Here is a 12,838-nt window from a genome sequence, read left to right on the forward strand (position 1 = left end):
AGCCGATTCTTAAAGTTAATTGTCATTTATTTGCAATTTTCTATTTCTAGTAAATACAAAAGAACAAAAATTTAAATGGCTTTTAGTCAACATGTGGTCAATACTGAGCCGCCCACTTTTTCAACAAGTTAGAAAAATATACGTTCCCAGAATAAAAGCGTCACAGCTGACAGAGCTATAACTAAGACAAAATTAGAAACAAGCGATATTTGAATAACTACATCTAACTAGACTTTCAACAAGTAAAAAATAAATCTTCCTTATATTGTAGGATGTGGACACCGTGACGATATTACAACACCATTACAGCCAGAGAAACAATCCGGGAAAACCAGAGATAGGCGAAGTGGTCTCTCTCACACCTAAGATGAAAGGTTTACTTTCATACTACACGTATTGGGACCCTAAATAATGGAAAAAAAAAAAAAAACTAACACCAACTGAGAGGAGAAAATTAAGAGAAAAACAAAGAGAAAACAAAAGATAATTTGAACTAAACCTAACAAGAGAGAAATTCAAAATAAATGCTCATGTTCACAAAACACAAGAGAAAGAATATCGCAATACCGCAATACCCGCTAATTAATACATGCTTCTAACTACGTAATACTGATCTAATACATGCTTTTACCCACGTAAAAAAAAATGCCGTGCAACTACCCCATGTTCATCAACATTTTTTTTTTCAGCCTGAAGAGCAATCTTACCAGAGGGAGCTAGGCACAAGCCACTGCAATACGGCAACCCATGTCAAGGAAGCTGATTACTTGCAGATAGCTGCTAGCTTAACAAAACCTCCACTATGGGTTCTGCAGGGCTGCACCTTTCCCCTCATCCTGTTCAACACAGCACAACGGGATCAAACCTTTGGAATGGCAAGCACGCTCACGATAAGCTAAAATGGTGACGATTCAAATGAGAAGTAAAACCGTTTTATTTTTATGCTTTCGGCACTAAGCGGAAATATTCCAATGGTGGCTGGTGACAATGCACGTTTCACCGCACAGTATGCAGTGCGGTGAAGCTGCATTTCAAGGCAAACTTAGCGTGTTGCCCGCTTGCCATTCTCGATCCCAAGTCCTAGGGTGAGACGTGCGGGTATGAAGTTATCCTACCAGTCCCGTGAAACCATACCGCCTCGCAGAGACCAGAAATTTTGACGAGTGACTCAGAGCTTTAGTCCTTTCAGGAGTCCGCCGCTGCAGCCCAACCAATGAGTCTCTACTGCTCCTTGTGCAATGCGACTGGCACTAAACATGACCTTACGGCTTCCTCACATTTCTCAGCACAGATTTGGAGCAGTTTCGCCACAATGCTGCCTTTTGGAGCAGGATGGCACAAACGGCGCAGCACTTCCGCCGCTGTTTTTAATTAAGCAGTGCCGGGATTCTCGCACGGCCAATTAGAGATCATCCTTGACACTTACCAATATCCAAGCTCTGCAGCAAGACATCATGTGGAACCGCGCTGAGATCAAAGGGCTCCTTGAGTTTCTCGATGCAGGCTTTGTCAAATTGCAGAGGGTTCCCACCCTCGCTAGGGGCACACGGGCATCCCTAGGAGACAAAAAGAAGATAGCATCATTAAATGAGCGGCTTAAACAAGACTACAGGCTCATGCTGACAACCAATGATAACTGCGGATGCTGTTGGGGCCCACGGAAGGCTTGAGCTCAGTCCTACATAGCAGAGTATGGCCACTGATGATGTGGTTGCACATACTGCCAGGTCTAGGCTGTGTTTCATACAGCAGCGAGTCATAATATACCGTTAATTGTTGAGAGTTTGGTCTACTTAAGTCGCTTGGAGTTCTTTAGCACACAACCCCAACCTCACAACATTCTTTTTTTTTTCCATGTACATAGGAGATGTAAGAGGAGTATGCAGCCAGTCATACCAGAAGTAGATAACTCCTTCATGCACAGAGAGATGGCACAGCCTATTCAAAGACACAATTAGCTGCTCCAAAAAATAGGAGCTTTGCTGCTATTGAAAATGCAGCTGTGTTCTGGTATAGGGCTGTAACATTACATTCACCAGAGCATTTAGCTATGGCACCAACAGAGCAGTCTAAAATGCCTTACGGGCTCTTTGCAAACGAAAGAAGGCAGCTCAAAAACTCATTCAACCACAGCCATCCCATCTTGCATACTATGAACGACACATAACGTGTCACCATTGTCTTTTTGCAATGGTGAAGGGTAGAAGTACAATTTTTTGCTTCTTTGTGATCCAATGAATGTCATCATAACACAAAAATTTAAAAATGATCATGTTCCAGTAAACGAGCTTGTGATTTATAACGGGACGGGACCACACAGTCAGTGTCCCTTTCAAGTGCTGCACTTTCTAAGAGACAGTCACAATGGCAGGATTTCCCAATGATGTAAGCATGAAGCCTTAGCAAATTAAAGCAACTTCATTAGTGGTCCAAAAGGAAAAAGAGACAGGTCTCCAGTGCCATTTAGTTATGTCAACCATTTCCAAGCTAATCAAATCGTTCACGGGAAACGAATAGAGCTTTTTTAGGTACAAAGCACCAGGGCGGACACCTAGTTTTGCCCGTTATTTCGCGTGACCCATAATGCGTTTTCAAGCTACTGACTTTATTCAATTGACTTGGTTATACTTGAAAGCATTAGATTTTCCAAACGCGAGGTGATGCTTAAAAGGCGCCTGTTCCCAGGACCACCCCCCACCACAAAGATCAACGCCACCCACCGAGTGGCTACGCAGAAATTCTCGCCCATTACAGGCAAACTCGCCGCAGCTTCCCACCACCCCACTGGCACCTCTCTCGAGAGGAAGCTACAACACGGGGCGAGGCCCATAGTGTCAGCCTCTGCTCGATGAATGAAGATTTATTCTATCTCCCTCCTCTCGTCTTTTAAAGAGGCCACGCAGACAAAATGTAAGTTTCCTTCATTCGAAAGATTGCCTCCTTAGAATAACAGTGACACCACTTTTAACACAAACTTCACTCAAATAAGCCATATAATTAGGAAAAAATCCCCGGCCATCTCCGCTAACATGAAACCTGGAGAGGGGCGAAGCATGCAGTGTATAAGGGTATTCTTGCCCACACAGATGAAACCGTTGGGGGGTGGTGGAGGTATACAACCTTGCTGTAAAGGTCTCGTGTCTTTGATGTACGAGGCATTCTAGTGCAAGGCGTTGGAAAAAGAGTGTCCCGGTGTGTTCTTTTAGTACACGTTTTTGCCCACAGACATGAAACGTTCAAGCGCAAGGCATTGGGATATCAGTGTCCCAGTGTGTTCTTTTAGTACGCGTTACATTCTAGCACGAGGCGTTGTAAAACGAATGTCCCAGTGTTTTAGTACCATGACTGCATGAGACGACAGCGACAGGAGACGCTGACAGTGGAGCCCCTAAGGGGCTTCACCCCTAAGAGAGGACGGCCATGCGACCCACTAGCTCATTTCCCACACTAGAACCTATGACGTATTATGGGCAGCTGTGCGATTGGCTGAGGCCAGTAAAACAAAATGCATATTGAACAGGGATTATAAGCTTGCAGAACCGGCCATTTGCACTTAAATTTAGGGCACATTCTTTTTATAGCAGTAAGAATGGTGGGGTGAACACTTGAAGCTACGAACGAACACGTAAGCATCGAAGCAGCCAGTGTGGCTCTTTGCTGGCTGACACTGCCTTACACGGCCATCAGACACATTGAACTTGTCTGGTACAACCCTTACCAACTGACGTAAGTGGCACAGCCACTTACGTGACCATGTTTGTCGGATCATAGCTTATGGTGGTGGTGGTTGTGTGGGATCAGGCAGGGTTAGCCTGGCTGGATATACCGGCAGTTGCTCTGCCCAAGCTCCTCCTAATTAGTCAATGGTAGTGTTTTTTCACCACAAGTTTGCCAGTTCCGTCTCCTGAAGGAAGCTTAGTAGAAGGTGCGACACATCTCTGCGCAGCATCCAATCTCCCCTTGGAAAGACGATGTCGTCCAGAGTGCTGTGTGGGGCTGCCATCTTTCAAATCGCTGAGAGCATTGCAGACCACTCGACATCATGCTCTGGGCAACACATTACGTAGTGGTGTACATCCCCTGTCACTGCACATGATAAACAAAAAGGCGATCGCACGAGGCCCACCTTGAATAGCCATGCTGTGGTCTTCGCTGAGCCCGTTCGGATGCAGTACAGCTATGTTGCCTCCGATCTCCTAAGTCCCTTTGTGACACAAGCAAGGCTGGTGATAGGGATTTCCCAAGAACTTGAAATGTTCGACGACTGTTCGCCTGAAGTCGTTCAAGTAATTGGCGGAAACTTTAACAGTCGGTGCAAATTGCAGTGCAGTCCGTGCCATCTGATCAGCGGTTTCATTGCCCTTGACGCCAACATGGGATGGAATCCATTGAAACCGCACATTGAAACCCTTGCTGCTGAGTTCTTGCACAAGCCGTAAGGAACACGCACAGACCCTTTTCGTGGGGATCCCACACTGCAAAAGTTGTAGTGCTGCTTTTGAGTCAGTCAGAATTACAACTTCCTGTGGCTTATACGACTTAAAGCAGCCGCAATGGCAATGCACTCGGATTCGGTGGAGGGCGCTACATGATCCAGGCGTGCTGCCCAGGAAACCTGGTCATCAGGGATGACATACGCCGCTGCACTAACCCCTCTGTGTGGATTCACTGAGCCATCCGTAAAAATTTGAAGGTGATTTGGATGAGAGTTCTCCAAATGATCAAGAACCAAAAATCTGGCTGCTTCCACTGGTGTGTTTTGCTTGACTCTCATGTGAGGAACATGTAGCTGACACTGAAGGCTCTCGTAAGACCACGGCGGCATTAAGATAGGAAGTTTCCCCGGCCGCTGATGGCACAATATTCTCAGAGTTTTAAGTGCAGTGTGCGCATGAGAGGCTGTCCTTGTTCGAAGCCGTCTTATTATTGCTCTTCCAGTACTGGTTTCCCCTAGACAGATTGCCTGCGTCAGTAATCTCTGTGACGCCATCAAGTGCAGCATAGCAGACTGGCTCTCCCATACGACTTTCTCGTTTGTCGTCCCTGAGGAACTCTAATTGCTATCCTCAGCCCTTTCCTATGCAATGCTTCCAAGGCCCTCATACTGGGATTCTGAAGGGGAGATCAGAGGCAAGTGGTAAAGAATGCGACCCACAATCAGAGCTGAGTGCAGCTTAATCATGGACACTCGGTGATTCCCCCACTTAACTCCAGCAATCCGCCTCAAAATGTTCACATGGGGAAGCAGAGCCGAAACACTCATGTCGACTGCCCGTCGCCAATACAGTCTGCTGTCCAGGGTGTGTGGGGGTCGCGACTTGCACGCGAACCCCTTTCTGGCTAGCTTCCCATCGTGGCCGGCGTTGCACAATGCACCTCGCTCGCGCGACGAGCCATATGGGAGGTGCGCCAGCGACCGGAGGGTTAGTTGTCGCCAGGGTGGAGGCGTTGACCCTTTTCCTCTCTGCCTTACCCGAGAACCAGTTCTTTCTCCCTACAAGCGCCACCAAATGGCGAGGTCTGGTGGGTTGTCACATGACGAGAGGCCAGTCTCTTGTCTTGGGGATTGCGGTAGCGCGCGGACGTTTCGGCACGCTGGTCCGGACCTGGGCAACGCGCCACAAAGAGACGCATCCAAGCGAGCTCGCAGACTGCGCCCGCGCTCGCACGTGCAGCGCCCCGCTGCTCCTGTATTCCATCGGTGAGTCGAACCATTTCGATCTCTAGCGTTATTTAGTCTCTCGCTCCCAATGTTACTGTATGGTCTACGATCAGTCTGCATGCAGTGTATTTGATTTGCACGTTGCAATAAATGCTGCCATTGGTGTTTTGCCCTTGTCGCCCCTGCCTTTGTCTGCCTCCGCAAACAACGGACACGTCCGCAGCCGGCGCTCGCAAGGCATGTTTGCTGAGCGCGGATGGCTGCGGAGTGGGAAAAACTAGTGTGTTAAATGTAGAATCCCACAGGTGACACCAAGGAACCGCACGTGGGTGGCTTGACGGATAGACAGGCTGCCCAATGTTAAATTAACATGGGTGGACCGTCGCCGGTTCCCAGGGAAAAGAACAAAACAGGACTTTTCAACCAACACTGTCAGTCCAACGGAGGACAACTATTTCTGCATGGAGTGAACACTCCACTGAGTCATCACTGCCAGTCGCTTATGTTGATATCCCGGCAACCAGATGCAAACATCGTCAGCACACATGGATACTTGAGCTCGTTGTCAAACTTCTTTTAGTGCTGCAGGTAGCCCAGCCATAGCCTCATGAAAAGAATAGGGGACGAAACACTACCCTGGGGAACCCCCCTCGAGATGCTTCTTTTTTCGCTCAGCACACTCCCCAACTGTACTTGCATGTTACCGGTCTGTGAGAAAGCCATGAACGAAGCGAAGGTGTCCTGACGCCCCCATTGCATGTAGTCTGTCTACTATTGCTTGTCTCAGGACACTGTCATAAGCCTTCGAAACGTCAAAAACTGAGCTATAGTTGAAAGTTCATGCACTCGGTTATGTTCGACATGGCTGATAAAGTCCAGAACACTATCCTGGGCACTTAAGCGTCATTGAAACCCAGTCATGCAGTATGGTAGTTTTTTATAACGATCTATCCACCAGGTTAGTCTCGCACAAACCAGTATCTCCATCAACTTCGCCAAACAAGATGTAAGGGAAACAGGCCGGTATGAAGACACCGCCATTCGGTCCTTTCCAGGTTTAAGAACCGGCACCAACCAGACGAGTTTCCACGAAGAAGGAATGGCACCAGTCTCCCAAATGTGGTTGAAGTACCGGAGGAGATCGTTTTTGCGTTCTGCAGGCAAATTAAGCAGCATTTGATTGATGATTTCGTCAGGCCCTGGTGAACATCGCCTGCGTAAGGAACTTAGCGCGCTCTCGATCTCCCGAAGCAGGAATGGGGCATCCAACGCTGAGGAGGACATGGGGGCTAACAGGGAAGGGAGTCAGTCCCCCATACATGGTACAAGTGTATGCGTCCACAAATTCCTCAACCAATTGGGAGATTGTCACATCCTTTCGTAATGCCAAGGCCGCAAATGGCCTTATCGAACGTGACTGTCCAGACAACGAGTTCATGATGCCCCAAATATCATAGCTTATGTTTTAGGAAATGATTAGGATTATGTTTAGGAATACGGCAGGTACAGAAGTCCGGCCAGAAGCAAAGTGCAAACAATGGCACTTGAGCGGTATTGCAGGGCCATCTATGAAAGCGGGCCATAAGGTAACTAAGTGGCCACCTGTGTAACTGTTGGAGCCTCGGTTAGCAGAATGTTTTTAGTTTTAAGGCTCTGCTCTGGATACATCATTACTAACGTCACGAAATAAGATTTAGCGGGAGAATTGGAACGCTGGCTTAAAATGCTTACTTTCTCAGTGAATAAATCATCGTTTGCTGCCGGACAAGCGCTGAGGACACTATAGAACCACAAATCTTTCGAATAAAGCAAACTTGCATTTTGTCTGCATGGCCCCTTTTAAGCCCTGTCGTCCCTTTGTAAATTCTGCTGACTCATAGGCACAAGATCTCCAGTTTAACCTGTGTTGTGCCCAATATGCAAATGGCACGACTAGCACTTAAATACCGATTATGTAGCGACTCCAAGAAACAAAGCTATCACACAAGATAGTATACAAGTGCATGTGAGCATTTAGAAACCAATTGACTTCACTTTTTACGCTCAAAGTCTTGAACCTCAAAGTTTATTTTGGGTAAGATCTGAAGTGTTCTTTGGCATGAGCTTTGACATAAAAGTGCAGAAGGAAAAAAAAAACAGAAAAGTTACCTAAGGAACTAAGAAAAAAAAAAAAAAAAACCAGGGAAGCTTGCACGCACGGTGCAGGCGGCCACAAAATAAAACAAACCAAGTGAGCAGTGCACGAAAACTATCGGTGCGACACCTTCCGTGCCAGCACCTGCTGTCGAGATAGCTCAGTGCACATGTGAGCCCTTTGATAGACAATCCCTGCATGTCAATTTTCTTGATTTTGGCAGCAGCGCCTCGTTTCAGTGGAAGAAGAGACCCGGCGGCACCTCTTGCTGCACGCCGAGTGACTGGCATGATTCTTTACGGCGGGCGGCAGCCTGTGGCATGTGCCAAAACTGTGTAATAGTTCGTGTTCAGTTTTGAGATAATACGTGCATCAGTAGCTCGGTTATTATTGTTTTGTTGGCGTGCAGTAGATTGGCGTTAGGTTCGACAATAAAGCTCGGTGCTTGACTGAATAGATGCCGGTTAGCATGCAATGCAAGAGACAGATAATCAAGCGGTATTGCGCTGTTTCTATTCATCCAGTTTGTTTCCCTCACCAAATATTTGACATAATTACATTAATATAAGAATAAAACTGGTTAACTTCGCCAATTACGCACTTTTGTGTGTACGCAGGGCGTGACAAGGTCGGTGGGTTTTCATTAAATGTTTATTCTTTTTTCGATTTTTTTCTTCGGGGGCTTTTTATTTTAGACTTTGTCCTGCAATGGCAATGTATAAGAAACACTTTTGGTTTGGTTAGTCCTTTTTATTTTTAATTTCTTGTCTTTACCCGTGTAAAAAATTTTATTCGACCCTGTTTAAAATGGTTTAGTGCACATGCTTCGGTGGTGTGGGTATTCGGCAAAGAATGCTTACCAGTTGAAAGAGCGCCTGACTAACATATTTCGTTCCTGCACGGTTCTACAGCGCTGCACGCCGTTCTCGCTCGTCCTGCCGCGTGATAACGCACCGCTGGGTGCTACTTTAGAGACAAACGTAGTGTTGCGGCTTCGTTCCAGAAAATTGATACTCATTGACAAACGAGGGATCCGCATGTGCAGTCAACTGTCTCAACAGCGGGGGCTAGGGTGGTAGGTGTCGCGCCGATAATTCTTGCATGCCAGTCACTTGGTCCTTTTTATTTTGAGGCCGCCTGTACATGACTCGACTCGGGAACAAGGCGGTCCAAACAACCATTACTTCCATATCTGAACTTGGGTTGTCTGCCCACTCGGTAATGTGCTGGTATCTTAGCATCCAGTAAGCAGCCCTTAGCCATGTAGGGTCGTGTGAAATTCATGCACATCCACGACCGCTTGCCTCACCAGAACCCGTAATGCTTCGCTGCTTATTGCGCACAGTTTGTTGTGAGGTGACCAAGAGACGGCTGATAGGCAGTTGACGGCTCCAGAGAAGTTGGTGACGTAAGCAGGCTCGTAAACGTCCATTGTTTATGTCGATGGTACGTCCGCAGAACACCAATTAGATTCTTGTCGCACCTAGTTGGCACCAAAACGTAGGATTCGACACAACCACATGGCAAAGACGCGTAGAAACGCACGACGAACTTCCCCGCAATTTTTTTGCACTGATTCGGCGACTGCGACAGGCTCACTTTTTCTATCAGTTTCGTAATTATTATATGCTTTTGTATACCTTTAAAAATATTAAAAAATTTATAATATTCACGTTTATAACTATTCATTTGTCACATAAATATAAGCAGACAGCTTTAAAAAAACTGTTACGCGACGTGTGTGCAGGCTCATTGCCGTACTGGCAGAAAACATGGCCGCTGCCTTGTGTCCTCCGTAGAATGTCCGAAGAGAAAGATGCGCTGGAAAATGAACAATCCCGTGCAAACTGTCGTCGTTCTCTTGTGGCGTGGTGCGTGATACTGTGTGTGACAGTCGTCCAGCATGGAGGAAGAAAGGCAAAAGAAGGTCTTGGCAGGCAAGGAAATGGTGAGTGCTCGTTGCAGCGTACAACTCGAGGGTTCCAAAATAACCCGCCGCGCATATGTGCCCTGTGATGCAAGAGGGTCCCGCGCTTCTCTCGAGCCGAACGAGCTGATAGATCACATAATTGGCGCGGCCCGTAATTCTCAACTTGTCCCTGAAGACGTGCGTAGTGTTTGTTGAACCCGGACTTTATTCGGGGAAAGAACTACTTACTCGCCGATCGGAAACCGCGAGCGTAGCCCACATGTTTTGGAGACCAGATTGCTATTTCGGTCTACCGTATTAGCCACCGCTCAAGTTTACTGCGCTTCCCTATGTTTACGAAAAAGAACCGCGACCGTAAGTAAACATCGGCGCTTCTAACGGTCACAGTTCTCACGCTACGCCGGCTGCCACATCCGCACCGACGAAGTGCAGAGCCGTCGCGCGTAGCTTGGCGTTTGGTTTCTGCCGGTTCTCATCACGGTTATTTGCCGAAGAGCGCTGAATGGAGTCCGTTGTGGAGCACGCCTCAACGACGTGGCTGCCTCCCCACTATCGCCACGATTTTCTCTTGTTTCGTTTATCGTCTGCCCACGCACACTCCCCTCTCCTATTTTCTTTATTTTATTCGCACGCTGCCCGAAGCCGGGAGCTTCTCGGCTCCACCGCCCTTGGTTATTGCGTACGAGTGTCCCGTCCCCTCGTCCGTCTTTTGGGACGTGATTACTGCGCGCTCTCTTCTGTTTGCTTGGAGTAATCGCCTCTTCTCTTTCCGCTCCCAGACGAACCGCGGTTTTCAGAGCCGAGAAGGGTCCCGTTTTATTTCGTCCTGGTGGGCTTGTGGAGAGAGGTCTATGCGCGAGCGGTTACCGTTGGCCCCGTTTAGCTTGTCTCTTACGGGGTCGTCGTCGGAACGCTCTATACCGTTGTCTGTGGAGCGCCGTCGGGCGACTCTAAACTACTACACTGGCGCCAGGTTCCCCGCAGAGACGTGTTGTGTCGGGGCTCGTAAATTATGAGCTGAAAGAGCGCTCATCCCGACGCGCATCGGGCCGTTTGAGCTCCCTCGGCTCAATGACGCCGGCCGGTTTAATGGGGCGGAAAAAAACAATGCCGCGCCGCTGACAAGTGACGCCGACCGACGAGCGGGACTGACATCCCTTCGTCAAGAGCGGCGGTGTCTTGGGCCTTTATTGTCGCGTTCCGACGTGTCACAGTGCGCTAAAAGCAGCCTGGGAACTCACAGGGGACGAATGTGCTCCAATTACTACGCGCTCGCGTAAAGTTTACATTCGAATTCTGTCTGGTCAATCACATTCGGTACGAATGCCAGCTCATTCGAAGGGTTTCAGTTACGTTCTTTTTTTACACCGCTTTCATATATCCTAAACCTTACGGTAGGAAGAATACGCTTTTCAGAACGGTGTGCTTGTTGTTCTCCAGAGTTCTCGGCCGTCAGTATCTCTTTCCTGTCAAACCGTCTGCACTGCTCAGAAGGTTCTGTTTTTCGGAAATGTTGTACTCTTGCAAATAGCTCGGTAACTACTGAAAGCTTACTTGATAATGCCAAGTGGAATTAGCATGTAAAAATATTTGCCTTGTTTATTTATTAGTGCACAATTTAGATTTTGTTTCAGCCCTTAAACCGGTACTGGTTCACTTGGTTGCAGTCTGTGGCAGTATGACCTCAAGGTGACTTCGAATGTTGCCCCAACATAGCGCTGTGTGTGATACGTCAAGCTTGCAGGGATTTCTTATCAGACACTTACCTGTGAATGCTGTTCCGTGCCTCAGTTTCTTATCAGTACTTTTTAAGTGCAATGAGAAGGGTGGTGTGGAATTTGTAGGAAAAGAATTTATTGTGCAAAGGAGTAAATTCTTTGTCGGGAAGTAATTTGCACATGCAGCCAGCCGCCTTTGTCGATTGCTGCGCCGTAACGTGGCTTGCTAGGAATTGCTTCTGCACCTTTGATTCTGCTTTGATGGTTTTTTTTTTTTGTGGCTGCTATTGAAAAGGGGAAGATATCGTTTAGTCGCTGTATTTGTTTTGGACACTTGCATGGGGCATCATTCATTAAATGGCTCAGCCGAGAGTTTGAAATAAATTCGTGTTTCTCATTTTGAGCTTGTAGTAGTAACACATGCAACTGGCAGGTCACATTTTCACGGTTGAAATGAAAGAACCAAGGTGACGTTGGAGAACGACTGAAATTAAGGAACCAAAATGCAATATTTGTTGTAAGATCGCATGCTTCTTTAAGTAAAATTTTAGGCTTTTAGGGGTTGGTAGGTCACAGAACATGATTCTGGATAGTTACAATAGAGATGTCTGTGTTTTGACGATGAAAAACAGGAGGTGCAAAGGAAACTATGCAAATGTGTACTGGTAGTGTTTGAACAGTGCAAAAAACAGACAAACATAGAAAAAGCAAGCACACAAGACACGCACTTTGCAGTAGGGCCAGAATGTCTCAGATGCAGAGGTGCTTGGCATAAGAGGGCCATTTTTCAGGATATTGAATCACCATGCAACACATGTTCTCACGTACCTTTGATGGGTGCATCTGTTGTATTTCAAAGCTCAAAACTTAAGTTCGCTTAGGTGAGACGGCAGGTTCAAGATGTGTCATCATTTATTATGTGTGTGCTGCACTAAGTCTGACATGCTGACTTTGGCCAGGACGTTGATAAAACTCACAATGTGGCCATGGACAAATGCATTTGTCTCAAGAGGTTAACCCTGCATACTGCCCTGCTGCTTCATACTGGCTGGATTTTATAGCGTAATGCTTCTTACATGTCTTCACTTGTACATCCAACTGAAAATACGTTATGTTCCTTTTGCTTCCCTCACTTTGTAGATTCTCGATAACCCTTGTAGCGAACAGGTATGCAATGCTCGAATGCAGCTAATGACTGTTCTGGCGCTGTTGGTTGTAAGCGTCAAGTTGTGTAAGGCTGATTCTCTGAAACGCAAAAGAAACAAAAAAAGTTGAGTTTCTTGTGAAGAAAATGGGCTCTCCTGGTATCTTAGCGAGCTGTATCTTTGGTAGGCTGCGGGAGAAGGTTTTAGCTGTAGCATGACCACAATGCGTGGAGAGAGGAGTGTGCGAAG

General features: G+C 47.1%; 1 protein-coding gene across 1 annotated transcript in view; it reads right to left on the minus strand.

Moving 5' to 3' along the window:
- The window catches only part of LOC144169215 (uncharacterized), a 52,926-nt gene extending 43,550 nt beyond the window's left edge, over positions 1-9,376 (minus strand). Inside the window, exons 1-2 of the mRNA XM_077698256.1 lie at positions 9,106-9,376; positions 1,427-1,556 (exon numbers count right to left, since the gene is read on the minus strand). Of these exons, the coding sequence (XP_077554382.1) occupies positions 1,427-1,556; positions 9,106-9,228 (253 nt within the window). The 5' untranslated portion in view covers positions 9,229-9,376. The remainder of the gene's footprint in view (positions 1-1,426; positions 1,557-9,105) is intronic.
- Between the last annotated feature and the right edge of the window lie 3,462 nt (positions 9,377-12,838).

Source organism: Haemaphysalis longicornis, unplaced genomic scaffold (genome assembly GCF_048455015.1).
Source record: "Haemaphysalis longicornis isolate Haplotype H1 unplaced genomic scaffold, Haemaphysalis longicornis Haplotype H1 scaffold_2, whole genome shotgun sequence".
Taxonomy (NCBI): domain Eukaryota; kingdom Metazoa; phylum Arthropoda; class Arachnida; order Ixodida; family Ixodidae; genus Haemaphysalis; species Haemaphysalis longicornis.